The sequence below is a fragment of the Sylvia atricapilla genome, chromosome 5 (assembly GCF_009819655.1).
Source record: "Sylvia atricapilla isolate bSylAtr1 chromosome 5, bSylAtr1.pri, whole genome shotgun sequence".
In the NCBI taxonomy this organism is placed as follows: Eukaryota; Metazoa; Chordata; class Aves; order Passeriformes; family Sylviidae; genus Sylvia; species Sylvia atricapilla.
The window spans coordinates 51,954,760-51,982,475 of NC_089144.1; the positions used below are offsets into that span (position 1 = coordinate 51,954,760).

Genomic DNA, 27,716 nt, shown 5'->3' on the forward strand with positions numbered 1-27,716 from the left:
GTGACAGTGCTTGTTTAAATAAGACTCTCCTAAAGACAACGTTCTTTAATCTCCAAAGATGACAGCTGTTGCAGGTCATCCATGATTTAATATTCCATATATCATTTTGCTGTCTTTTAACTAACAAGACACCATCACTGATGTTACTGATTGTTATTTATATGAATTTAATATATGCAGAAAAGAGTTTGTGGGTCTGTGCTATTATACATAAGACCTGAAGAAAAATATTCTTTTACTGGATAACTTTTATTTCTTAAGTAAAACCAAACTAAAAGGCCCCATTCCTCAAGTGTTCAGGGCATGATGGGTGGGGCTCTGAGCAGCCTGGTCCAGTGACAAAAAAGTTGGAATGAGATGAGCTTTAAGGTCCCTTCCAACCCAAAATATTGTAGGATGAAAATCAAGTTTGTCAAGGAAATTACATGGTTTTCAATATTTTGAAAATATACTTCATGTTTTGAGACACTCTCTTTCTGCTGAGTAGCAGTGGACATTTGGGAAGACAGCTTTCACCATTTTGTGCTATTTGAAATGAAGATTTTTTTTTTTCCATATCACACATTTTTATGTCTATAACCATATTATCATATCTGCTCAGGATGGGCCAAAATCTCCTGGGTTTTCTGGATGTGGGGGACAAAATAATTTCTTCTCTGGTTCTGAAATAGTGATACATGCTTGGCACGCTGGTGCGTGTGTTAATGATTCTTTTAAACTCTGGGGATTGGATTCTAGAGCACAATCTGCAATTCCCACACACGCAGATTGGGATGGAAAGAGGCAAATTCCTGCCAAAGAGTCGCTTGTGTAACCCAAGCTTTCGGGGGAGCATTTGCTTCACTTCTTTCACATGTAAAGGATGGCTTGTGTTTGTAAAAGCATTTTCCCTCTATATCCAAGTCCTGTTGTTCAGCAGATCCTCTTGTTCTGTGTAGGAGGGAGATCTTGGTGTATAAAACAGCTTATTACTGATGGCCCTGTTTTCAGCTCCAGGAGAATTTAACTTGCTGAGGTTAATAATGTAAATAAGTGCTTTCTTTTAACAACTTGACCATGTTATGCTTACTTTGGGATTGGCTGGAGTACAATTAATGCAATTAAAACTGGCATCAGTTTTGTAACTAATTGTAATTTATCAGTTAAAACTGTAGTCTCTGTTGTGCTTTCTCCTTGCTTTTCCCTGCAGTGCTAGAGGAGGTGCTGGTGTCCATTGAGAATGAGCTGCAAGCAGTGGAGATGCAGATACAGGAGCTTGTGGATAAGCAGCAGGAACTCCTTCAAAAGAAGATGAGAGTAAAGACTCTGATAAAACAGTCCTCAGGAGAGTTGGAGGCAGGTGGAAGTAAAGACACTGAAACCTCAGCTGAGGATGGAACAAAATAGGTTTGCAGAGTCAAATTCTAATAATTTAACAGAAAGGTGACCTAATTCAGCAGGGAAAAATGCACTTATACAATGAGTTTTGTTTGGATAATGATACTGTCCTATTTAGTTTTAGTCAGCTGGCTGACATGCCAGGGTAATGGGGTAATGTTTGTACTTGTCTCGTTCCTAAACACTAATCTTGAGTTGTTCTGGGCAGAGTTATCTGTTCTGTCAGAATGGCCTGTTATAACTACTTTAACTCTTTGCTTGTTGCAAAGTCACAATTTAATCTGATTTGCTCCTAGAATCCCAGAGTAAATTTTATTGCAATACCAAATGCTTGAGCTATATTGCAATACTTATCTTGTTTGTGTTCTAAAATAAATTGCTCTGGATTTTCTCAGCATTTGATAATGACAATTTTGCACTTAGGGTTGTTTCTTGCTTGGTTTTGTGTTTCCTCTTGCTTGAGTGGGTAGGACATTGGTGGTGTTTGTGATGGGTTATGCAGCCTCACTGTCATACCAAATTAATGCAAATTAGATAGATGCTGACTGCCAAAAATAAACTAGAATACATTATTATTGTAGAATGAATGCAAGTGGCAAGTGCCTCGTGGTGGTGTGAAGGCTTCTGTCTTTCAAGTTAGAAATTAACTGAACTCCTGAATAGTTGGTGGTTCTTGGCCATGTTATGCCTTGCTAAATTTGACTCAGATACTTTGATAATTTTTCTTCTTTATACTTTAATTTTCCAATTTGGGAAATGTCTATGTCTATCGTATATATACACTATTTGGGATTTTTAAAAAAATAATTAATGTTGTGGTTTGAATTATATTTCTATGTTTGAGGAGTATTATGCATATGTAAGAATACTGATACTTTATCATTGCAAATTTATGTTATTGAACAAATCATTTGGTTTGTGTAGTTCTGTGCTTAATTCTCACCTCCTGTGCTTTGAAGATTAATGTCTTGCAATCAGATGCTGTGTATGTATTAAACAAGAGCACCAGCAAAATTTGTTCCCACTTTAAAGCTCATGGAAGTCAGTGGGAGGCTTTTCTTGGTTTCAGAGAGGCTCGGATTTTAACTGTGCTCTTTGTGAATTTCTTCCAATGTCGCCTCAAGTCCCAAAATTAATTCTTGCATTGGGTGTGGTGTAACATGGAGCTCCCGCAGTTCTTCTGCATTTTAATTTTAAAAGTTTAATTTAAAATCAAAATAATTCATTTTGCTGTAATTTTAATAGTAGAAAGTGCATCAGGAAGCATAATTTAAGTTTTTACAGTATTACATCTTTAAAATGCAGTCTTTAGCTCTTTATTGAAGAAAAGAAAAACGTATTATAAGCATGTTCATGTGGTGATTTTGGGGAAGATTAAACAACTTTTCCCTCCTCTTTTTTTTTAATTAAATGCTTATTATGATGGAATATATGGAAAATTGTATCCCCACTTCTTTATACTATTTGTAATTGCTGCATTTGTATGAAAGAGGCATTTGAGTAACTAATGTAGGGCTCAGTGTCTGGTTTTATTTTTTTTCATGATGGGATTCCTAATTTCTGTTTATTTGGACTACTGACTTGACATGATCATTAGCACTCCAAGTTCATCTGTTTTGAATTTTTCACATTAGTTCACATCCATGTGCAATGAGGAGCTTTGGCCTGAGGTGAATTGTGTTTACAATTGGCTTTCCAAAGGTCCACCCTAGAAAATGGTGTATCCAGACTTGGGTTGTGTGGAGCTTTTTCCTGTGCCATTGTAAATCTATAAACACTTTCCCAGATCTAAAATTGTGTCTGCCAGATCTTAGTTATTGAATATGTAAATTACCCCCTCTTCTTATATGTTTAATTTGCTTATGAAATGTGTTTGTTGAGTTGGTTTTTTCACTTAACGATTTTCCATGGTATGAGAAGATAAAAACTGCACTGCAGAGCAAATTTAAACTCCAGAAGTTTAGATCACTGCAACTTGAAACAGTAAATGCTGCAATGGCAGGAAAGGATATATTTCTTGTCATGCCTACAGGTGGTGGGAAGAGCCTTTTGTTATCAGTTACCAGCTGTCTGTTCTGATGGTAAGTAAGGGGGGGAAAAGGATATAATATAAAGAATTAGATTTATTTTCTCCCTTTCATAACTTATTTTGGAGAAAGAACATTCTTTGGCGTGGGTTTTGTTTCGTTGATTTTCTTTCATTTGGCTGTTGTTTTTTTTGTTTTTTTTTTTTTTTTTTTTTTTTTAATAATTTATCCAATTCCATTGGAAGCTTACTTATTTACAAAGCCAAATTTACCACTAGCTATCATTGCTTAGTTCTGTGGTAATCAGCACCTCATGACGCAGACATGCAACTTGTTTTGTTTTGTTTGTTTGTTTTTATACTCTGTCTGTTGCAGCTCAGTTGTGTGTGGTCTAGACCCCAGAGGAGGTGTGTGTCAAGGGTGTTTAATAAGAATATCACTTGTCAGCTTTCTGGGAGGGGAATCTGCTGCTGTGTGTGAAGCTTAAGCTTACAATCTGTCAGTTGCTTCAGAGCAGGGCTGATGCATCAGCAAAAAGAATTAGAGGAGATATTTGTGACATCTGAACTGCTCAGTTTGCACAATGATTGATTGTTACAGGTTTCACACTGGTGATATGTCCTTTGATATCTCTCATGGAAGATCAGCTCATGGTTTTGGAGCAGCTTGGTATTTCTGCAGCTTTATTAAATGCCTCAAGCAGCAAGGTGTGTTTAACTTGTGTGTTTTGTGGTGTGTATGCTGGTGTCTGCCCTCTGTGTAGTTACTTGTGAATGTGGATGAGACAGATTTATCAGCTAATGCTTTTCTAGCAACAATATCTGGCCAGGAGGGTGCTGTGATATGGATAGGTGGCTAACTATCTTGTAGCTATGTTTTAGTGACAACAACACATGAAAGCAACACCTTCTGTGGAATAAATAGATTTCTTGGGGCTATTTAAAGGACATGAAGTATGATGTGTGTTGTAAAGTTTTGGCTGATGTGTTTTGTACATTTTACTCAAGTTTCTAGACTTGGAGTAGCTGATTTTTATCCATTACTACCATGTTGAGCAGTGCAGGCTTTTACATATAATTATTTACTTACTATAGGGTGGTAGCTATGTGATTCAGAGGCCAAGAAACAGCTTATTTCCCAGTCTCTTATTAGACGATTGCTTTTTTACAACTATTTTCCTGACTAGCAGGAGGCCATGACCATTAACTTGCACATCACACTGGATTTGATAAGTCAGTGGCTTGATGCAATGTGTCAAACTTGAAGCCTTCTTTGATGCAGAGCCCTCTGAAAACTCAATAATAAAACCCACATGTGCAAGGAATTATTGTACAGTTGTAGTATCACAGGCATGTTTGGTACATCACAGTTTATTGGGAAAATATTGATACCACATGATGAAGCAAAGACACGTATGCTTCTTCGAAGTTCCATCATGGGTTTTCTAAGTATTAAAATGACCATTTTATATATAGTGATCTTCTACAAAGTGGTCAATACTATGGAACACTTGATCAGTCTCTGTTAATTACACCTTATGAATTGCTAATCACCTCTTAAGAACCTTAGCACTAAGCCACCTCAGTATGTTGTCCCAGATTGTCACCCCCTGCTGTCTCGTTTCCTTTGAACAGGAACATGTGAAGTGGGTCCACATGGAAATGGTGAAGAGGAATTCACAACTGAAGCTCATTTATGTGGACCCCTGAGAAGATTGCCAAGAGCAAAATGTTCATGTCCAAGCTGGAGAAGGCTTACCAGGCCGGGTGCCTGGCTCGCATCGCTGTGGATGAGGTGCACTGCTGCAGTCAGTGGGGCCACGACTTCAGGCCTGGTATGCTCCTCAGAAACTCCTTTGCAGGGCTCTTCAGTCATCAGTGAATGATGAGCTGGGCCTGAAATAAGGCCAGCCGCTTCCTGCATGTGTTGAGTGAATTCTTAATGTGTGGCAAGTACCGTGTTAGCTCAAGGAGTTTAATTCACAAGTTGTCTGGGAGCTAAGTTCATGCAAATGATGATTTCAACATAGATTTTGCTGTCAGTGTTCTGAACAAACGCCTTATTCAGTTTACTTTAATTGGGGCTTCATAAAATCAGAGGTTTGGTTGGCATCTTTAATATGGACAATAGTTACCTTTAATCTACTGCTACGTGAAAGTGTCATTCTGTACACCACTCCCTGGCACTGATGAAAGAGGTAGAGCATTTTGTAAAGTCATGAGATATATTTTAATCATCTCTAAATCAAGTAGAAACAAATGCTCTTCGCTTACAGGGAAAGAAAGTGTGCTTCAGTCTTTTTCCTATCTTGCAGACTGTAGAATATTGTTGATTACTGTTTCTTTGTCTTTGAAAGAAAACCTGATTTGAAGCAAAATTAACTGTAAAGTCACTCCTAGTGGTTTTCTAAAAAGTAGTGCCTGAGCCAAGAACCAAGCTAGTTCAACAGGCAGTGTGCAATTTGGATATGTACCTGTGACTGCATTTCTGTTCAAAGGCAGAAAGTGATTGCCAGTACTGAGCCTTCAGGGTTTTTTTTATTATTACAGTCAGGTCTATGCACCCAAATTCCACGTTTCTTGTTTATTACAAAATCTCTGTTTACTCAAAAGCTGTTTGTAAAAACAGACCTGCAAAACAACCTGAATGTTGATTAATATGATACCACACATATTTTTGTAACTTCTTAAGAATTTCTATTTCTATACATTTTTGCCTTCTGAATTGTGTCTGGTAATTGCAGCCTTTCAGTACCTGGAGGGAGTCTAAAAGAAAACTGGGGAGGGACTTTTACAAGAGCCTGGAGTGACAGGCCAAAGGGGAATGGCTTTGAGCTGAGAGCAGGTTTAGATTGGGTATTAGGAAGAGCTGTGAGGGTGGTGAGGCCCTGGCACAGGCTGCCCAGAGAAGTTCTGGATGCCCCATCACTGGAAGTGTCCAAGGCCAGGCTGGATGGGGCTCTGAGCAGCCTGGGACAGTGAAAGGTGTCCCTGCCCAGGGCAGGGGGGTGGAGCAAGATGGTCTTTAAGGTGTCTTCCAACCCAAATGATTCTGTGATTGATTCTGTAAAATTCAATTAGGAGACATCTCTCTTGAAAAGTGCAACCTGCTTGTTACTTCTTTTGGAGGTATTAATTAGTTCTGTGGTAGATTAGCAGTAATAACGTTTATTGCAGTGTTACCCCATTAAATACTATCTACATGAATGTCTTTTTAAGGTTGCGTTTGTGGTATGAGAAATCTTTCTTTCCTCTTTTTGTTTTCTTGCTTAGACTACAAGTCTCTTGGTATCTTGAAAAGACAGTTTCCCAATACTCCCTTGATTGGATTGACAGCAACAGCTACCAATCATGTTTTAAAGGATGCCCAGAACATTTTGCATGTTCAGAAGTGCATTACCTTACTGCTTCCTTCAACCGACCCAACCTTTACTATGAGGTAGGTCTTGTTACCTTTTTTTTTGGCTGCAGTGCTGTTGTGCTGTCTCCTGCAGTGGGAGAGGAAGGCAGCAGGCTCAGACTGCTTCAGCCTTTTGGAAAATATGTCTTATGATGGCAAAAAAGGTTGTGAATTGTTCTGTTGTGCTGTATTTTCACTTTGGACATAAGTTTGTTTATTGTTCTTGGTGGGGAAAGCTTGTTTTGGGGTTTATTTTTCAATGAACATGAGTTCTAATCTGACTGTTCATAAAAAGAATAATAGGTTTTTTTAAAATGGTGGAATAGATGTATTTATTATACTAGAACAAGTAAAATAAGGTTGTTTGGCAGAGTTTGTTCACTTGAACTCTGACATGTGCATTATATATTTTTGAGGTTCGACATAAGCCTTCAAATAGTGAAGATTTCATTGAGGACATAGTTAAGACCATTAATGGAAGATACAAAGGACTGTCAGGTAAAAAGTGTCAAAAAAGACACATTATCTTTCATAACTTTCAGCATTGCAAGGATGTTGGGATGTTTTCAAATGATCTTGCAGCATGTAGAGAAATTCTGCCTTCACCATACATTGAACATCCAGCATTAGAATAAATGAAATTTAGTAAGATCCATACCTTGAATAATTTATCTCTTCATTCATTTGTGTTTAAATGTCTTTACTTGTATTTCTGAAGTATTGAATTGGAATGTTGGTGTCTATAGAACAATGTTTACATAGGTAATAAGAGGAAGTTTTAAGATTGTGAAAGTAAGGCTCAGAAAAGGTGATCTCTGTGTTCTTAAATCACTCATTACTATCTATGTGTCAGGGTATTTGTTATCTTCAACATGTTTTTTTGATATGTTGATATGTTTGGTCATAAGAGTCATCTGTTACTCGGTGCCCACAATGGGTGTTATGGGGTGAATTGCAGATAAAAGCAGAACTGCAACGGTTGGACTTGTGTAATCAATAAATTCTATAGTGGAAATAAAGAGGAGAGACATCTTGCCAAGGCAGCAGAACCCAGGTTTCTGGAGCAGCAGTCTGTCCCTGTCTCTGCTTGGAGCCCTGTGGCTGTGAGGAGCAGCTCCCTGAGCACAGACACTGCTAAGATGATCACAAATCACATGGCTTTGTGTGTAATCCCTGATTTAGCCCAGCCTGACCAATGACAAAAAGCAGATTTAACTGAAACCTCAGGTGAAATGCCACAGATGTCATAAGGCATAGCACCCTTTTAAAGAAGCTTTAATAAGCATTGTACTCCTTGAACATTAATAGAATGCTTCCATGATTCTATGTGTTGGCACATGTATTTCTTCTTTAGCCTTCAGGTCCAAGCTGATAACTGATTTTTCCTTCATGATACCAATAGTATGGACTAAATAGGCACAAAGACTGTATAATACTTTTTAATTATTTATTTTATTAGCTAATAAAACCTTGGCAATTGCTTTTAAGTATTGAGTATTGTTTAACCTTTTTAAGGCATTACAATGAGGCCTCTTTCGCTTTTGTGCAGGAATTGTTTACTGCTTTTCTCAGAAGGATTCTGAGCAAGTTACTGTGAGTTTGCAGAAACTGGGAATCAAGGCAGGGACTTACCATGCAAACATGGATGCTAAATATAAAACCAAAGTTCATAAAGGATGGGCAACAAATCAAATCCAGGTTAAGTAAATACTTTATATGGACTTATGGCTTATTTAAACAAATTGTGGTTTGGTATCTTGATGATTTCTTAATCTTTTTCTTTTTCCCAGGTTGTAGTGGCAACTGTTGCTTTTGGCATGGGAATTGATAAACCTGATGTGAGGTTTGTAATTCATCACTCAATGAGCAAGTCCATGGAAAACTACTACCAAGAGAGTGGACGTGCAGGTATTGTAGGAAGTGACTTTTGAAAAGTTGATATTCATATCTATTAAACTAGTAAAATTGTCCTTCAATTTTTCAGGCATTTGTGCAAAGTCTCTTGCCTTTGAGACAGTTTTCAAAGGGTATAAAGAAACTGCCTCTATAAAGAGGCTTTAAATATAAATTTTATGACCAGCCCTCTGTTGCAGTGTAACAAAGAATAACTAGGTATGTAGACCTCCACTCAGCATTTTTTAAATACTTGATCTTCTATCAAATCTCTACCTTGCCAGAATAACATGGCATGGATTTGATAGACAAATTAATTTTTTTTTTATTTTGTTATAGTGCCTGGGATGTGTTTTGCTCAGATTGTCTCTAACTGATGTTTAATCACTGTATGAATTTCAGAAATACAGGTAGAATGGAGAGTCTGGAGCAGGGAATTTTAAGAATAGATCAATGTTTAGTGGCACTTAATACCTGTTGTGGCCAAACTCTGCCCCCAAAAACATTTTGCAGTGTTTTGGGTTTTTTAATCTTGTTCATCTCATTGCTTTTTTAAAGACAGATCTAAGTCTGTGTGGAGAAATGCTTGTCAAGGAACTTGAGAGGCAATTGGTTGAGATTGTAATTATCTGTTAATTTTAATGCACTGCAGGTAGAGATGACCAAAAAGCTGACTGCATTTTGTATTATGGGTTTGGAGATATATTCAGAATCAGCTCGATGGTGGTGATGGAAAATGTTGGCCAAGAGAAGCTGTATGATATGGTGTCTTATTGCCAAAATATGAACAAGTAAGTTACTGTGGTGGCTTGGTTGCTTAGTTTTTAAATGGGCTAATTTTGTTGGGGTTTTTAGGAAGCATTTAAAAAAAAACAAAAACAAAAAAAAACCCACCAAAATGAAAAAACGTGAAGCAAAACTGAAAATAACCCATCACCAAACAAAACCACCCACAAAAACAGGAACAAGCTTGCCAGCTTCAGGATACAATTCTGGAAGTGGTTATGTTGAGGTGAAATATCTGTCAACAAACACTGTTTGGATTTCAAATCCCAATCAGAGGAAATACTGGAATTCTGTGGTTTTGACTCTAAGCTACAGTGTTCAGTGGCCACACAGGAATCCACCTGTGTTTAGTGCTTCACCTGCCTCACTGAGATATTCAGAATACTTCATGGAAAACATGTATCTGTCTTGTAGACAACTGGTGCATCCAGTAAAACCTTTTTTGGCCTCAGTGTAACAGTGAGTTCATATTCTTACCATTTTTCATTCTCTTGAAACTACATATTATACTCCTCTGCTTCAACCAAACTGCTTCTACACCGTGTTTAATCATGATCTGTATTGGCATAGCAGATAGGGAATACTGGTGTTGCAGTATTAGTTCTCTGATTTTTCCTCTGATAATTCTTCATGCTTGTTTTGAGATCTGAGCTGTCCCTAGGGACCTTTTTTTTGTCATTTTCATGGTGTATAATGCAGGTGTTACATATTCATGTGGGCTCTATGCCCCCCTCTGCCCTCTGCTCTGCAGGTGTCGCCGGGTGCTCATAGCCCACCACTTTGATGAAGTGTGGGATTCTGCAAACTGCAACAGAATGTGTGATAACTGCTGTAGAGAGAATGGTAGGTAAAGGACAGAGAACACAGGAAAAGTTGATTTAGAGAAATACCTGGTGTAGAAAAACTGTAAAGCAAATTTTGTCACCTGTGCTTGTATTACTGACTGTTTTCAAGGAGCAGATTTTGTTATGAATATCAGTTTCTGGTGGTCTACTGTTGCCAAGTTTGGGGTATTTAGCAGGGTTTTTGTCTGTGGTTGGACACTTTGGTATTTTTCAGGCTCAGCTGTTCACCTGTTCCCAAAAGGGAAGCTAGGGCAAGGGGGAGATTGGCTTACCTGTTTTAAAAAGATTCTGTTATGTGTCAGATTTTGTTTTGTGATTTGTTTGGGGGTGAAAGCTGTATTGAGGAGGAGCCTCTGCATGCCAGACTGTTCACACTTAGGGCTTGAGAACTTTGCACGTTTTCTTACAACTTGTCTGGAAAAATCCCTGAGGATTTCAGTGCTGCACTCTCACAAGATGTTCCTGTGTCAGAACTGCACATGACAGGTGTGCAGAACAACTGAGCACTCTTAATTCAAGGTTTTCCTGTGATTTTTGGTGCCCATCAAAAAGCTGAAAGACTCAGAAGATGAACAGAGCATCTGTTGTTGCATTTAAAAAGTGAATGCTGTGACTTAAACATGGGAAACACCATAGAAAGCAAGAAGCTCTGAAAAGAGAGCTGAAAGTTGGTCTTGAGCATCCCTAAAGGATGCACAAAATCACCTGAAATCTCATTGAGGACCACCTAGGTGAATTCTTCTAGTATGTGGAAAATACCATCTCTTCATATCTGTTGCAAAAAGTATTTGGATCATATAGTGATCAACACTTGAAAAAACTGAGGAACAATTCTGTATTCAAAGCTGTTCTCATAACTAGACTTTATTTCCCACTATGTTTTTGGGGCGTAAAGTAGACAAACCAAATTCAGCTTTTTTTCATGATACAGTTTTAGTATATAACAAAAGTCTTTTGCAAAATCTTGCAAGTAACAATGTCTTGTTGTCTCCTAATTAGAAATGGGGCTTAGCTGAAGTGTATACTGGGATCAGAAGTTGGGAAGAGCAGGGAGCTGGCTTGTGCCCAAGGCTTGCAGGGGCTGTGTGATGACATACAGTTGAAATATATCCTGTTTACTGCTTCTTCACCTTCAGGGCCTTTTGGTACTTAAGCAAGCTCTAAGCAAACTTAGCAGTAGTACTTGTTTTTCTGTACTTAATCCTCAGTATCAGAGGAGTCAGTTGGGGTAATTCTGTGCTATGATCTGATCATGGAGGAGAAGGATCATCATTATGTACTACACTGATCTATTGGTGCTCAGAATTGTTATGGATGATGAAGGTAATTATTATAATGTAATTATTGCTTTTTATGGCTGTCTCATTTTGTCCATAACTGTCTTGAGAGAAGAAATGTCTTACTTACAGGCTTCCCCTACTCTATGCTCTGTTATCTTCTTATAATAAACACTATGGATGAGGAAAAGGTATTCAGTTGTAGAGTGACATGCTAGCTACTTTGCAAATTTTATGCTTTGAAATAATTTCTGGTCTGTTATATCAAAGACAAGTACAAATGTTTGTCAGATGGGTGTTTCAATAATGAAGGAGAAAAATGTGTGAGTCTAAATATATCCTGATTTGATGGAAGGAAAGTTACTGCTTTATTTGTTAAGTTAGGTTAAAAGCAAAACAAGGCCTTGCTACAGCACAGCACAAAGATATGTATTTATAGCTGCATATAGGTACATATATATATAACTACAGGAAGCTTTCTATTTAAATGTTCTTTTACTTGCAGCGTGTGAGAAGATGGATGTAACAGGATATTGCAGGGATCTAATAAAGATCCTTGAGCAAGCTGACAGCATGAGTGAGAAACTCACCCCACTGAAATTAATCGATGCCTGGTCTGGGAAAGGTGTGTCCAAATTCAGGGTGCCTGAAGTTACTCCACCCAAGCACCCTCGAGAGGAGCTGGAGAGAATTATTGCCCATTTACTGCTGCAGCAGTATCTGAAGTATGTCAGATAACTATTTTGTTTTCTTTGTTTTGGTTTTTTAACATTTAGTAGTCATTTTTCTTTACTCGCTTGTTACTTCTGTATGACATTAACGGGTGCATTCTGTAGTCTTGTTTTTATTTCAGATGCATTTAATGTGATCTTAAAAACCGTTCAGATATTGCTATATTTCCATTTCAAAAGTTGGAGGAACATTTGAAATGCTGCATCTTGTGCAATTTAAAAAAGCTGGGGTCTTCTGTATTCAGGTAGAACGTTTCAATCTGCAGCAGGATTAATTTTGGAGAAGTAAGCAATTCATACAGATCTCATTCACATTCCATGGATAAGGAAAGCTAATGGGGTTGCCCACATGATGTCTAAGTCAGGAAAGACTAGCTAATGTGGAAAGTGATACTCAGAAATTTTAAGAAAACATAGGGAAACTAACAACAAATGCTGCCCCTGTAAGCTGTGTGCTTTGTGTTTTGTCTTCTCATATAATTTTGTAAGTGCATCTAAGCCCTTTATTTTGTCTTAATTTTTATTTGCATCTTTCTGTACAGCTTTTTAAAATATTATTAAGAGGGTGAGCAGTTGACTTATTACATCTTTCTGCCTCATTTTTCTCCATATGTTTTAAGAGATTGACAAGTGTGTCTGAATGTTGTTACGTGTGTAAAGATCCACAAACTGAATTATGTTAAGTGTTGATCAGAGTAGCTCTAAGTCACCTGTCTGCTTGAATAGATAAAGTAGAATGAAGCTGCTATTTGGAACATCTGTGTCTCCATTTCCTTATGGAAAGAGTTGTTGAGATTGAAGCAAGCTGCCCAGGGAAGTGGTGGACTCACCATTCCTGGGAGTGTTCACAAAACATGTGGATACTGCACTTGAGGACAGTGGTGGTGCTGCGTTGATGGCTGGACTAGGTGATCTTTCAGGCCTTTTTTAACCTCAACGATTCTATGATTTTTTTTTTCCCCCTGCATACTCTGACCTCTCTCCAACCTTCCCTTGTAACAGTGATTTAATTCCTGCAGGGAGGATTTCAGCTTCACAGCCTTTGCTACAATATCCTACCTGAAGGTGGGACCAAAAGCCCGGCTGCTGAAGAACGAGGGACATGTCATCACCATAGAAGGGATAACAAACAGGAAAAGTGTTTTCAAGGTATTTAGATCTGTTCTGATTTGCCATACAGATACCTTCTCCATTAGAGCTTAATTTAGTGATTTGGTATCTGCTTTGTACATGTTTTGTAGTAATGCAGGCAACCTCATAATTATCTTCTCTCTTGTGTGGAAACACAGAAAAAGAAGGAAAAGAATGTTAGAATTTTAATTTAACTCTTCTTATCTTACAGGTCAAGCCATCTCAATCTTCAGATTCAAAAGGAAGCAGAGAAAATACCCAGACTGGATCAAAGACTGTCCAAGATTCAGTGGAGAAGAAATCACAGACACATAAACGGCCCAGTTGTGGTTCTAACTTAAAAGCAAAGAAGCTTAAGCTTCAGGCAGGTGGAAATGACCAACCAGTAGTTATTGACTGAGTGTCACACACTACATTTAGGATCTAGTCATGGTTGCTGCTCCATGGACAATGCAGTGTGTAAGTTCAGTTTGTGTTTTAGTAATAGTATTTTTATTTAATGAACACTGAACAGGGAACAAGTGTCTTAAAAAACTGTCAAATCTAGAAGGCTAGTAGTAAAGGAAAAAGTGTTTCATATCAAAATAACTGGTGCATCTCTTAGGATACAGCAAGGATTAGAAAAGCTATATAATGACCATGTTGCCTTTTTTTAACTTTTGGAAGTGTAAATAGTAACACTGTGGCAGGTTCATGCAGTCTGGAAAGGACTGCCAGAGATCCCGAGGTTTCCAGACTTCTTTCCTGTGGGAGTCTCCACCTACTGCTCCTGTGAGAGTCATGTTGAGCTTTCCTTCCTTTGCACACAGGACTTGGTGGTCCTTAGCTCTGCATGAAGGCCCTGTCACCTGCTGTTCTTTCTGCTTGCTGTGCAGGTGACTCTTCACCACTGCAGCCAGGGCACTGCTTCCTCGGGGCAGCTGCTGTCACCATCCCCAGGGAGTGACAGCAGACAGCTGGAGACTGGGATGCTCTGGAATCCTTCCTCTGGAGCCCTGGCTGGGTGTACCCAAAGCTGCTGCTGCACCAGGGCTGGTTGTTGCAGCCCACGTGGGCATTGCCATCTCTGCCGTTCCGAGTAGGGACATGTGTCCCTACACCCACTGTGGCATGTTTTAGTGAAATACTGGATGTATTTATGAGTGAAATATTATGTGTATTTATTCTGTTGAAATATGTTTGTTGCTCTTAAAATTGGACTTCTCTGGGTTGTTATTCAACCTAGAAATTTATGACTTTAGTGTTTTGCAGAAGTACCTAAATTTAAGTTTACAAACAAGACAACCTGCCATCCTAGGAAAAACTCAACAGCTACTGCTGCCTGCAGGCATTCTCAGGCACATATGCTGAGTGCTAGATTGAATTTTATTTTCTTACTTTTAACATCTTAGCAGCCAAATATCAAAAAGGCATGTTCAGTTTGTCTAATAAACACAAGTTCTGGGTGGTTGCATTTTGGTTCTTCTCCCTTACAGACATGTATAACAAATAGAAAACTAGTATCATTAAGAACATATTCTTCATCTTTATTTTTCTGGTAAAATTGTGACAGTGACTAAAGCCTATAGTCTTTGACCCATCCTTTCTTTAACTGAGACCTTTGCCAAAAATTGAAAATTTAGTTAAAAACAGTTATTCTCCTAAAAAAGTAATTTGTCTGGGACAAGTCTCACTATGTACTGCCAGCTTTGCATTGAGTAGAGTACAATAAATTGTTCCCAATTTGACCCAAAATAAATAGCAGCTCCCAGGCAGCAACTGTAGAGCAAAATCAAAAGCCAGGATGAAACAACTGCTGTCCAGGGTTAGCATCATGCAGTACAGTGCGGCTCTACCCAACACCTGGACAGCTGAAGGGACAAGCAGTTAAAAAGCTCCTCTCAGCTGACATCTCAGCCTGGCTTTCATTGTGCAAAGTTTGTGTTCTGTACTTGACTAAAAAGAAAATACATTTATTTCAGAAGTAAACTTAAGGAGGAGGGGGAAGGAAAATAAAAAAGGATTAAGGCCATATATTTGCAACCCATATTCCAGGTACCAAGAGCTTTGAGCACCCTGTGCCCTTAAACTGTTCTCTGTTCATCTGAGCCAGTTTGACAGAGATTGCACCATTAGCTGGTACCTGTGGCAGTAACCAGTCAGTGTTTTGGCAAGATCAGCCCAAAATCTTAACAGAAGATTGCATTTATCCCTCATTTCTGGCAATCCTGAGAAAACAATTAAGATGTATTACTTGGTATCAAAGCTTCATACAAAATGGGAATGGGGTATCGTTCAATCAAAATAATCTTCTATATCAATATCAGGATTTAGGAGATCTTCACAATAGGCTGAAAGATCCATTTGATTTAAAATTAAGTTTTCAAATGTTTCTTCCAAGTCTGTTTCACCAATCAGCACGGCTCCCATCATTCGGCCGTTCTGCATCACCACTTTGACATACTCATGTCCCTTGGTACATCTCAGCATCAGCTCATGGTCTGAGCCCAAGCCCTGAGCATTGTACTTCCCCAAAACCACCACCTGGCAGAAGGAAAAGGAAAAAGCTCTCATAAGAACATGACAATGCCTTTAGCATTTCTGCTGCTAACAGTTCTCAGCCTCAAAAATGATGCAGACAGGGAAATATTTGTCCCTAGCGTCCCTCCCCCCACTACTGGCTTGCAAACACACAAAGGATTCAAAAATCTTCTTTAAATACCATACACATTAGTACAAATGGAGAAAATCTAAGCTAGAACTAATTAGTATATAAAGAGACCTGTTTTCTCAAAATTAAAGCATCTGCTCAGTGTCAGCAAGTCAATATAAGCAAGCAGTATGTGTTACTCAGTGGTTTACAACTATCAGACTGTACTAACCTTGTAATTGAAAAATTTTGTTATGTGAGCAAATAGTTCAAAGCTGAAATCCATATCAATAGATTCCCCTAAAGCATCTGCGGCCATGCACTTTGCTGCGTACCATCCCATCTGCCGAGCCTGGGTCCACAGCCTCATCTGAAAAAGAAAATTGGGAAGATTTAAGTCATAAGACTGTCACTGTGCCACGACCACACTCACTGCTCTCCTCAGTGCACACTTTTGTGTTTTTAATACTCAGAAGGGCTGGCCAGCTTTGTTTCCAGCCACCTTCATAAAACTCAGTCATCAACCACCCAGGCTTATCCACTTGCTTAACCTTTCACTCCTTGGTGTGTGCACTTGTCATGGATTGCAGTGCAAGACATAACCAAAAGTATGTATTCTATTGCCATCTATTGAAACTGGTTGGGGAGGTGTTTTCTTTCTCTCTTCCACTACCCATCCTCCCTCTGGAGGAGATCTGCTGTTAACGGGCCATCCAGGCTCACTGCATGACTGATAAAAGTACAATATCCCACTGGGAGATGTTCCACCCAGAGGCAGGAGTCAAGCATTCCTACCTGGATAAAACCAGGGATTGAGAGCACCAAGACAGCTGTTTTCCACTGGATTCCCAGAGGAAGACTGCACCCATCTCATCCTCACTGGACCTTAAAAGCAAAACTACACGCTTCTAACAGGATCATCTCTGCTCCAACAGAACCACACCCTGACCAACAGGGTGTCGGGTTGTATTCTGACTCTGTCAGTGTTTGCTTTTTTGTACTACTGCATTTTTATTTTCAATATTCCTAGTAAAGAACTGTTATTCCTATTCCCATGTCTTTGCCTGAAAGCCCCTTAATTTCAAAATTACAATAATTTGGAGGGAGGGGGTTTACATTCTCCATTCCAAGGGAGGCTCTGGCTTTTCCCTGGCAGACATCTGTCTTTCCAAACTACGACAGCCCTGGTGTGTAATCCCCTGTGGATCACACGCCTATGGATGTACCTGGTGCCATACGGGGCTCGGCTCCCACGCCGCAGTGCAGATATCTCCAGCTGCATACACATCTGGCAGTGACGTGTGCATGTGCTTGTCTACCTTCAGTCCTCCATCTTCACTCACAGCAAACTGAAGGGTTTGCACACAGCAGCAGTGAAACAAGTCATCGAGTCATTCAGCTTCCTCCACCTTAAGCAGTCAGCTGTTTTTTTATTATTTACCATGAGATTATCCTGAGTGGCAAGGCCTCCATGGAAGGCACAAATCATTACTGTTATTTCTAGAGCACAGCACAGGTTTTTAAAGGATTATTACTGATACCTAGGCAGGGAAGTCATAGGGCTTGCCAAATACCAAATCACACTATGTGTTACAGGGACACCCAGTCTTAAGAGACTACTTTGTATTTTTGCCAAGGCAAGAAAATACCATTGCAAAAACTTAATTCCTGATCTAAGTTTATAGCATAGGCCTGGAAATATCTCATGGCTCAACATCAGATCTATGTTTTCAGCATTTTCTTCTTTAAAGAGAATAGCCTTTTATTTCCTTATCAGATAGCACCACTTAACTCAAAATAACCCAATGTCCTGGTTTTGTCTGGGAACACTTATATTAGTTTCTTGTATGGGGCTGTTTGTTGGATTCGTGATGAAAACAGTGTTAATAACACAGGAATGTTTTAGTTGTTGCTGAGCAGACACTGAACATAGAAACAAACTGATCTTGATGCGTGGAAATTCACATGGCATTTAAAAACTCTGTAATCACCATCCTCATTTAGGTGCTGACTCAGGGTGACTTCCCTCAATGAACTTGAGCACCTTGACAGATCAGTATCCCAGATGAAAAGTACTGGAAATAGTTGCTTCCTTTCCAGGAGCAAATGTCAAGATTAATAAGGTAAGAATATGGTACAGAACTAACAGGGAATTTTCTATATTTTTTCCACATTAGCCAATTACACAGATGATTTTCTCTCTTTGCATAGGCTTAATACTGCAAATAAACTGTATATATACACCTAGGGAGCAACATAATAAACCAAGACCATAAATCAAATACACTTGTATCATGTTGAATATCTCAGTATCAACATAACCTGCCTTATTTTGAGATGGTGCACAATAATTACATCTTTAGCAATCCATGTTTCATGTCAGAACAGAAGCATAAACCAGCTGAAAAAGTTTCTTTCACCTTACTTGAAAAGCTCCAAAACAAATCAGTATACTTACATTATTGCCATCAAGAAATGGTTCAACATTTGGCACAACTCCAGTTGCACTGACAATAAAATTGCATCCATAAATTTTTCCATTAGTTAATTCCACATATACAGGCCACAGCACTGAAAAAGGGAAAAATTTTGCCCCGAGAATGCAATTAATTACATCTTATGATAAGATATGAAAGAAAAAAAAAAACCACAAAACCTTTGAGGTAACTGAATAGGTAAAGAAAGATTAAAATTAAAAATAAAAAGGAAAAAATCATCAGAGATTACCTCCTAACTTTTCTTACCATCACTCGAACTAGAGAAAAACATTATTTTGGATCTCAGCTCCAACTCCTACTAATAACTTTCTTCAGAATTTTCCTAAATTAAAGCCCTCATTTGTAGGGGGGTAAATACCGTGTCCTGTGGGATGTTCTCTCAAGTATGCAATTGCCAAATACTTTTTTATGTAGAAATTTAGAGATGCACAAAAGTGCCTCAAAAGCAAAAAGAACAGCACAGATTTGACTTAAGCTGAAATAACTGATTAGGAACTAAAATAGTATTTTAAATACTCATTTTAATTTGGTGGAAATTATAGGCAAAATTACTTATTTTAAAAAAAAGGAATATTTTCCTCTACTTTGAAGGTTTACTTCAGATTTGATACAAAATGTTGGTGGTTTCTTTTCTTTTGCTTTAACTTTGCTATTAAAATATTACTTTAATGGATTTTGTTAAGGATGGAATATTCTGCATACAGGATTTCAGCTACTTCGTGGAAAAAAGCATCTGACCCATAAGATTTTGTAATTTACTTGTAGCCCATAAATTTGATTACTGTAAACTGCTAGACATTAATTTATAGAAATAAAAGATGTATTTTTCAAATCTGTATTTGCTTTAAAACAGCAAACAAGATGAAACATGCTCCAGCACAGATTCATCTTCAACATCTTATCAGCACAGGCACTCACCCTCATCTGCTTCTATGTTTTTCTCTCCTTTAGGAAAAGTCAAGGAAGTCCGCTGCAGTTGGATAAATTCTTGCTGTAAGTATATTTTCTTTACTTCACAAAGTGTTTCAATATGTACTTTATGGGAAAACTAAAGAAAAATTGACAAAATTATAAACATAATGATTAGCAATCACAAGATTGATAATAGCAAGGGTATCTTCACCTAAATTGATATTACTCAACTGGAAAACCCACCACCATATATTCCAGCCCACTAACTGGATTCCCACACTTTCTTCTTTTTGATACAGATTTAACCATAGCCAATGGTTTTATCTGCTTTTTCACCAAGTATCTGATGATCCTTGAAAGTTCATAACAATTAGATTTTTCTGGCATGCCAGAAAACATATTCAGGTTCCCCTAAGCTTACAAGAAGAGAGTTCAAACCTTGTCAGAACAGAATAAAGTAAACTCATCTTTTCTGTGTTTTAGGATTGCAAATCCTCTGTTTTTCTATCATGAATTAAATTTTGGTAACAATAAGTTTATGTTCTAATCACTGTAAAAAGAAAAAACATTCTGTACCATTCACATTTCAAGCGTATTCTGAGCTCAAGCCAGAAGTTGGAAAGTTACCTGTTTCTTTAAATTGTTTTGTGAATTTGGGCCTTGTTTTATTCTCCACTACACAAATACAGTTCCCACAGCCTTCAACAGCCAAACCACCACTGGTTAAGCTGCTAAATATCCTAAACATCCTTTAGCTAGTCCTATGGCTGATCACTCTTGACAGGTCATTTTTCAAATGCAAAACAGAAACACCTAACAGCTAAGCAATTCATAAATGAAAAAAAAAAATTAAATGTGAGGATTTTTGCTTTATTGCAAACATGGAACTCTTCACAGAGTTCATGTTTGCAACTTGAGTTCACAGTGCTCATGCCCACAACACTCAAATAAATACCTCCTTAGTCCCTTTAAGGTGTAAGCCCTCGTGCCAGTCAGGGCCTAAGGCACTGCCCAGCTTGTCAGATGTTCCTGTAGGTCTTCCTTTTCCCTCACTTCCTGAAGGAAAGAGGTGGAATATATCAGATTTAGTGTCCATGCTTCCTTGTCCTCAGAACTCAGAACAAGGATTCTCAATTAACAGAAAAATACTATCTGGCTGCCAAAGGGGAAGAGGAAAGTGTAATATCCTTATTCTTCCTGCTTGATGTCTAGAACCATGCTCTTCTGTTTGTTATGATTTTGTCATACGTTTGTGTGATGTTTGTTCATGCAGACCTAGTTAATTGTTGCTTCTGAGGCTGCAGTTTCCCTCCACCTGTAACAATGTTCTGTGCAGTTTCATCTGCTCCTCCAATATCTTACTATGTGACAGTTCCTTCCTATGTAATAGTGAGACAGTTCACATCAAAACATTACAGAAAATGGAACAAGTTCTTCAGCAGAAGGAATACAGGGAATTAATATACATTTGGCACAAAGATAAGCACTTTTTTACAGTTTGCAAGAAACTGTATTACATTCTGTCTATATAAATTCAGGATGGGTTTCTGTGTTGCTTTTTTACTCTCAGTTTTTGAAGAAGACAATGTCATTAATGATAACAGTAAGCCTTATTCCAAGCTGATAAAGTGACTGATTTTAAGACTATCTTGAATATGAAAAGCCGCTGCAATGTCAGGAAACTAAACCCCATACCTTCCAGTGTGTACTTGGTTCTTTTACACTCGATTGGAGTCTCTCTGCTTTCAGCAGTGAGCTTTGGAAGGAGAAATTCAGCTGCTCCTGCATCAAAGAAAGTGTTCCCAATGGCTTTGTCTTTGATAGCCCAGATTACTTCACAGCCTTGAATTTCATACCTGTGGACATTTAAACAAGGGATAAACTGACAGACTGCCTGAAAAGGATCTTGTGTTAGCAACACAAGCAGAAGTGTGTCAAGTTTCCTTCCAGAAGTCAGAACCTGGGGATCCAAGACTTTCCAACCTATCAAATCCACTTCTAAATATTTACATAACGAACCCATTAAAAAGTATCTCTTCAAGTTGACAAGTCATACTTTCTCACCAAAACAACCTTGACTGAACTGGGGTAGAGGGTTAGGGGGCAGATCAAATTTATACCAATGATTAGTATTTCCTGCTCCCCCATAATGAAAAAGAAGTGCATTTCTGCCAGACTCTCACTATTAACAACAAGCATTTAGATCTTGTTTGCACTATGTGGAACATGAACTGTATATTCTTGATATCTATGTGTCAAAGCTTCTTCTGGAGCTTTCCTAATAATGCGTTAGTAAAAACCACTATGTTGCAAAAAACCCCCCTCTAATCAGTTTTGCTACTACATGCTCTAAGAGATTCAATTTTATAAGTCAACCTTCTCCCAAACTCATGTACACTAGATTTAGCATTGTATTGTTAAAGATTTTATTTGATTATGTATTTTTTGTTCACTTACACTAGTTCAAGGGCAATCCCACCATTTCCTACCACCACTATTCTCTCAGCTTGAGCCAAATTCTTCTGAAAAGCCTGCATTAAGAAAGGAAAAATGTCAGTTAGAACTTAAAGCATGTTCCTTCACACTGATCAACTATATACTTTTCAGTATTTTCTTGCTTTTAGTCTTGATTTCCTCAGACTACTAATAACATACAGCTAGGCTGAGACCTGTAACAGAAGCTGTTGTTGTAACAAACAACAATTTCAGTTTCATTTCAGATTATTTGAAAATGTAACTCCTTTTTTATCCTCAAGGTCCAGCTTCACTTGAGGAATGGCAGTTCCATGTTATGGAGAAGCAGTGCTCACCTTGCTTCCTCTAATTCTGAAAACCTATAGCAGTGAAACTTCACCTTTGCCTTCCAAGCTTAATTTTTAGTCCACTAAGTCATTTCTCAGGTGAAAACCTTCTCACATCTTTGACTATATCTAATTCTTTTCTGTACGGAGAAGAAGCTACAGTAGAACTAAAAGACAGTAAAAAGTAATTCCTTCAGTAGCTTTCCACTGTAAGAAGCAGCCCTTTGTACCAGGTACCACACACACCTTCCTAGGGAAATTTCTACTGGTGCCTACTTCCTGTTTGTGTTTTCCAGTTGCATTCTGCCTGGAGGGTAAAAAATATTGTTTATTCCATATTATCATGTTAGAAATAATGTGCATGAGCTATCTATAAACTTAACAAATATATTGGCTAATTAATTTAGTGGCATTAGAAGGCAGTTAGTTTTTCCTGCTAGTGAAAATGTTCTTATTTGAGAATATATAATAACAAACATAATTTTCTGTTTCTCCATTTCACTCCACAACAATTCTGGTATTTTGCACCAGATGCAGGAATCTATTACACATTTTTAAGTCCAAAACACATTTACCTGTGCACTGTCAGTATCCCGGATTCCTAATACATACGGGTTCCCTTCAACAATTAATTTTGGTTTGGCTCCAGCACACAGGCAAAGCTTTTCATATATATATTCTTTCCCATCTTCAGTGTAAATTTTCTGTTAACAATGAAGAGAAAAGAAAAACCAATTCATCGAGGAGAATTCATCTAAATCAACACATCTAAGAGAACATCAGCTTTCTCTTTCCTTAATGTCACAGTAATTCGCAGACATTAAAAGCTGTAAGGAGCTTCCTAAGGAGCAAGCCTTCATACTCTTACTGACTGTGTGTCATTCATTCCCATCACACCCACCACAAACATGTAACCAATAAAATGGGAAGTGTGCACAATGCACTTGAAGCAAGATCAAGTTTACCACTTGGTGGCACTTTGTACTCACTGGCTGTGCCAAAAGAGTTCTGTGTTTCCTACCTGACAAGTGTCCCTCAGGCCCGAGAAACAGAACTATGCACTACTGTACATTAGCAGTTGAGAATCTCATTCAAAACATTTCAACAGCAGTTGCTCTGAGTGAACCAAGCACAGGATAGGACAACGTTTAGAAACACTGCAAGTCTGTTCTTTGCTGAAGAAAAAGTGGAGGCACTAAACAAGCTACGTCACTCTGAGAAAGGAGAACTTAAATTTTATCATTTTATGACTTTATTTCTTATTCTGCAAACTAGAAGCTGCATAGTTTAAAGTGGTTTTGGACAAAAGATCCTCCAAATCCACATACATTGATTATTTGTGTCCACCAAGACCTATATTAAAAGCCTATCTTAGCAATGATATAAGAAAACCATTGGATTCAGAAAGTTAGCAGAATCTATCTGAAATAACATCTCCAAAACTTACTAGTGAGCAAAACTAGTTTTGGATGTGAATGTGAGTTTTTCATACATGCTGAAGTGAAAAATAGTATGTTGACACAGAGCTAACAAGGGTGTGTACCTGCTGTCCATTGCTCATACTTGCAATGTATTTCCTGCTATACAGAAGGAAGAAAACGTGGAAATGTTGGTTCTTTCAAGATTTATTTTGTCCTCTGTATATATTTCTACTTGACAAACAGTGTTAAATAGTAGTGTGAAATTACAATTAGGAAGTATTTTCTTGTAATTTTGGTAACTTATCAATTCAATAACCAAAATGTTCTTGAACAAAATTTCTCACCCAAAACATTCAGTTACTTCTTAAATTATTTTTATATATATAACTTGAAAAACCAACCAAATAAAAAAGAAAACCTTAGCTTACATGTTCATCACTTTTCAACTGTTTTACTCCAGACTGTATAACTCTAATATTGGGATATCGTTTTTCTAATAGAGAACTTGGTTGTTCTTCAACCTCAAATTCCTCAAGTGTTTTGGAGACCTGTAGGAGAAAAGGAGATATTTAAAAATATGGATCGTTTATCCATCTCTTTTTCTAAAGCTTTTGACAGAAGGTGCTGTGTTCACTTCCAGTAAAAAAGTCACAACATAAAGTCCATATTGTCTGAAAATGTGTTATCATGTAACTGCTAAACGTTCCTTTTTCAATACACAATCTTTTCATGCCTGTTCCTGGTTAAAGGGTCAAAGTACTACATTTTAATCCTAAAGATAGAGATTAAGCAAAAATGGAGAACCCTGATAATTGCTCTAACTGCTACAATGTTTCATTCCATAAAGAAGTCTGTTATCAGAGTTGTTAGCACCACTTTTTAATTTATGTGACATAATTGTTTTTCTCTACTTTGTAACTTTGATGAAATAACTCACTCAGAGCCACTATTTGGTATTTCAGAGACCTTGGGGGAAATGGACAACACCAAACAGAAAACAAACACTAACAAAATAAAAACCCCAAAGAGGCAAACCAGAACTTGAAAAACATTCAAGTAAGTGATGACAATTTCGTCTTTTTTCCAAAAGAGAGTGGATGCATGGAAATATTTAGGCCTGCTACTTTATTGAATATTCAGAGTTTGGAACACAGCTAGGAACCAGAAGCCACACCATGCTTGCAATTCAGAAAGGAATTAAGATGCTCATGTCCAAAACATACATGCTGCTGCCTCCAAATAGTGCTTAGTTATTTCCTTATTCTTCAGATACATACATTTCCACTGATGTGAATTACAGACTTTACATCTCTGCACTGTGCAAGTGTCTTTACTGGACACTCATGGCACTGCTGTCAGCACTTTCAAAAAGCATTCTTATTTGAGTGTTACTCCAACAATCTCACAGAGGGCTCTCAGACTCAGCTTAATGATCCTATGAGCCACAAACTGAATTCATGCATGCATTTGATTTTCTTTTTCAAACCAGCAGGAAAGATGTCACTGAATCAGCAGCTGCTGGAGTAGATAAAGCTCAAAGCAATTTCCCAGAAGGGTATCCCTTCTTTTGCTACTTGTCAGAAGGCTGTTTCTGCCCCAAATTCAAACATGAGCCAAGACTATGATACCATTTTAGTGCTTACAAGAGGTCACCCACTAATAAAGCAGTGAATTAAAGCTTCAGCAACTCTGAACACGCTTTCAACCATGTAAGTACCTGGTTTAACCTTTGCTTACATGGTGGGAATATATTCACTAATTACTAATCAATATAAAATAGCTTGTCAGTCTTATTAACACCACTATAAAATAGCTCATCAATCCTTCTAACACCACTGCAATCACACTAATAGGAAAACAAGCTCAGAGTCATGAGCATTTTCACCACTGGGTTCTAAATTAGCTGCACATGTAAACTTTGAACACATCTTACTGTAGGAAAAATTAAATCTCTCTTACCTGCTTGAAATTAGTTACAGCTTTTATAACTGGGGAAGCTGTCATTAAAAAAATGTCTTCTGATGGGAATTCTGCAGCCAGCTTGTAAAGAAACAGAAACCATGATTAGAGTCATCATCAGACTTTAGCACAGTGAAACTACTGGTGAAAATCAATATGTCTTAATACATTACTTCGATTTTGTAGAATCTTATTGAATAAACACTGCTTCAGGATTAAAGAAGGATAAGGACTGAAGAGAATTTAGAGACACAACATTTATTTCAATCACACATAAATATACCTTCAAGAACTGCAGCCATAGTGTAAAGAACTATGGTCACAATATTCCAAAGGCCACCTGATGGATCAGACTATGATCATGTGATTTCTGGAGACTGTTGGTGGATACTCTCTCTCTTTTTTTTTTTTTACTGCACATCAGTGACTAATTGCTTACAGGTTTAATTTTCACAGAAGAAATGCTGGTTTATCCTGGATATTTTATGACCTGTTTAGTAAACTGATCATCTTCAGGGTGCTATTAAGCAATGCAAGACTTATAAAGCCCTAAGCCAAAGGGAAGAACTCCCATTTCAAATGTGCATTGCTCAGCAAAGTGACAGGTAGACCAAGACAAGTGGTGCTGTTGGGTAGAAGGGATGCCAACCAGAGGGACTCTGACATCACCAGAGAACACATGGCATCCAAAACACACTCTGTATGCTGCTCTGCAGCTCTAACAGATAAAATATTCCTCATCTAAATAATACCCACATAATTTCATTCTACAGGTACAAAATTATCTCCAGTTACTTTTACTTTAAAACCATAAAAAACCTTGAGACCAAGAAACAGATTAATTTATTTTAGAGCTTGGGCTCACAGAGAGCTGGATGAGGTATACAGCTCTAAACCATGGAGCCTATAAAAACAGAGCAGTATGAATAATGAGGAGAACATCACAGCAGCCTTCAGCTCGGCTGCAGCATAGTCCTTTATGGAATAATTCCTGCAGGGATCCTGAAGTCCCTGACCTCTGGACCAGGGCACGGAGTGCCAGCTTTCTGCAGTTAGGAAGTTGTAACTCTCTCTTTACGAAGCGAATCATAAACTGCTTCAGAATAATCTTACCAAGTTTGAACCTCTTGAGACGTATGTTACAATAACACTGCCCTGGGGCTGCGTTTGGTTTCTGTTTTCTCAAACGAGACAATTTATTCTTAAGAAATGGGGATTAGGGGGGTGTAGGACAGTATGGAACTACTGCACACACGCGAATATTTCCGCAGTTGCTGTGCAGATCTGTTTCTATGACCGTGGAGAAGGGGACCCGGAAGGGGTTTATGCCTCTAAGTAAGGCGGGCACCAGGGCGGCGCCGTCAGCCCGGTGCCACCGGCTCACAGCCAGCCCAGGCGGCCGCACAGGGCGGCCAAGGGCTCTGGGATCGGCGGGGACAATTCCCGGCTGGCGCCGAGCGCGGGCAGGGCGGGGGGAAGAGGGAGGGCGCGGCCCCGTTACCTGCTCGGCGCAGGTGACCCCCGCGATGCCGCCGCCCACCACCGCGAACCGGGCCCGCGCCGCGCCGCCGGGCCCCGCCATCGCCCCGGGCACGGCCACCGCCGGCTCCCGGCCGCCGGCTCGGCTCCACCTACGGCGAGCGGCAGCGCCGAAACTTCCTCTCCTCCTCACGGAGAGCGTGAGTCACCGCGCATGCCCCGGAACGGCTTTCCCGCGCCGATTTGCTGTTTATGCCGCGTGTGTGCAGTATCTGCTGCACATCTCTGTGCAAGAGACAGGGACCAAACCCCATCCTGTGCACCCGTTCCGGGATCGAGCCGCAATCCAGTCCGAGGTTCCCCCATTCCGTATTCCGGTGAGATCCAGCCCGGGTTTTCCCACATTCTGTATTCCGGTGAAATCCGGTCCGGATTTCCCCCGGGCCCGATCCAGGTAAACTTCATAGCCGCAACCACTTTTTCTATTTTGCTTCATATTTTTTTCCATATTAGCCAGTTTCACGTGTAATATCAAAGCAGCAAGGTTTGCT

General features: G+C 38.8%; 2 protein-coding genes across 2 annotated transcripts; one reads left to right on the top strand and one right to left on the bottom strand.

Moving 5' to 3' along the window:
* On the top strand, positions 1 to 15,448 carry RECQL (RecQ like helicase). The gene is given in 17 exon segments (XM_066319502.1): positions 1 to 74; positions 1,190 to 1,386; positions 3,259 to 3,426; positions 3,428 to 3,458; positions 4,005 to 4,111; positions 5,039 to 5,104; positions 5,106 to 5,238; positions 6,677 to 6,802; positions 6,805 to 6,842; positions 7,220 to 7,301; positions 8,353 to 8,501; positions 8,594 to 8,711; positions 9,349 to 9,487; positions 10,234 to 10,325; positions 12,110 to 12,329; positions 13,355 to 13,484; positions 13,678 to 15,448. Coding segments are annotated over 17 exon segments (2,001 nt in total). The 5' UTR covers positions 1 to 58; the 3' UTR covers positions 13,867 to 15,448.
* On the bottom strand, positions 14,972 to 27,290 carry PYROXD1 (pyridine nucleotide-disulphide oxidoreductase domain 1). Its single transcript, XM_066319501.1, has 12 exons — positions 27,188 to 27,290; positions 25,687 to 25,767; positions 24,156 to 24,275; positions 22,882 to 23,010; positions 21,963 to 22,036; positions 21,201 to 21,361; positions 20,461 to 20,561; positions 19,512 to 19,641; positions 18,554 to 18,666; positions 17,322 to 17,444; positions 16,328 to 16,465; positions 14,972 to 15,989 (listed from the first exon to the last, which is right to left on the bottom strand). Exons 1-12 carry the CDS (start codon positions 27,266 to 27,268, stop codon positions 15,741 to 15,743), a joined length of 1,500 nt encoding a protein of 499 aa, XP_066175598.1. The 5' UTR covers positions 27,269 to 27,290; the 3' UTR covers positions 14,972 to 15,740.
* Between the last annotated feature and the right edge of the window lie 426 nt (positions 27,291 to 27,716).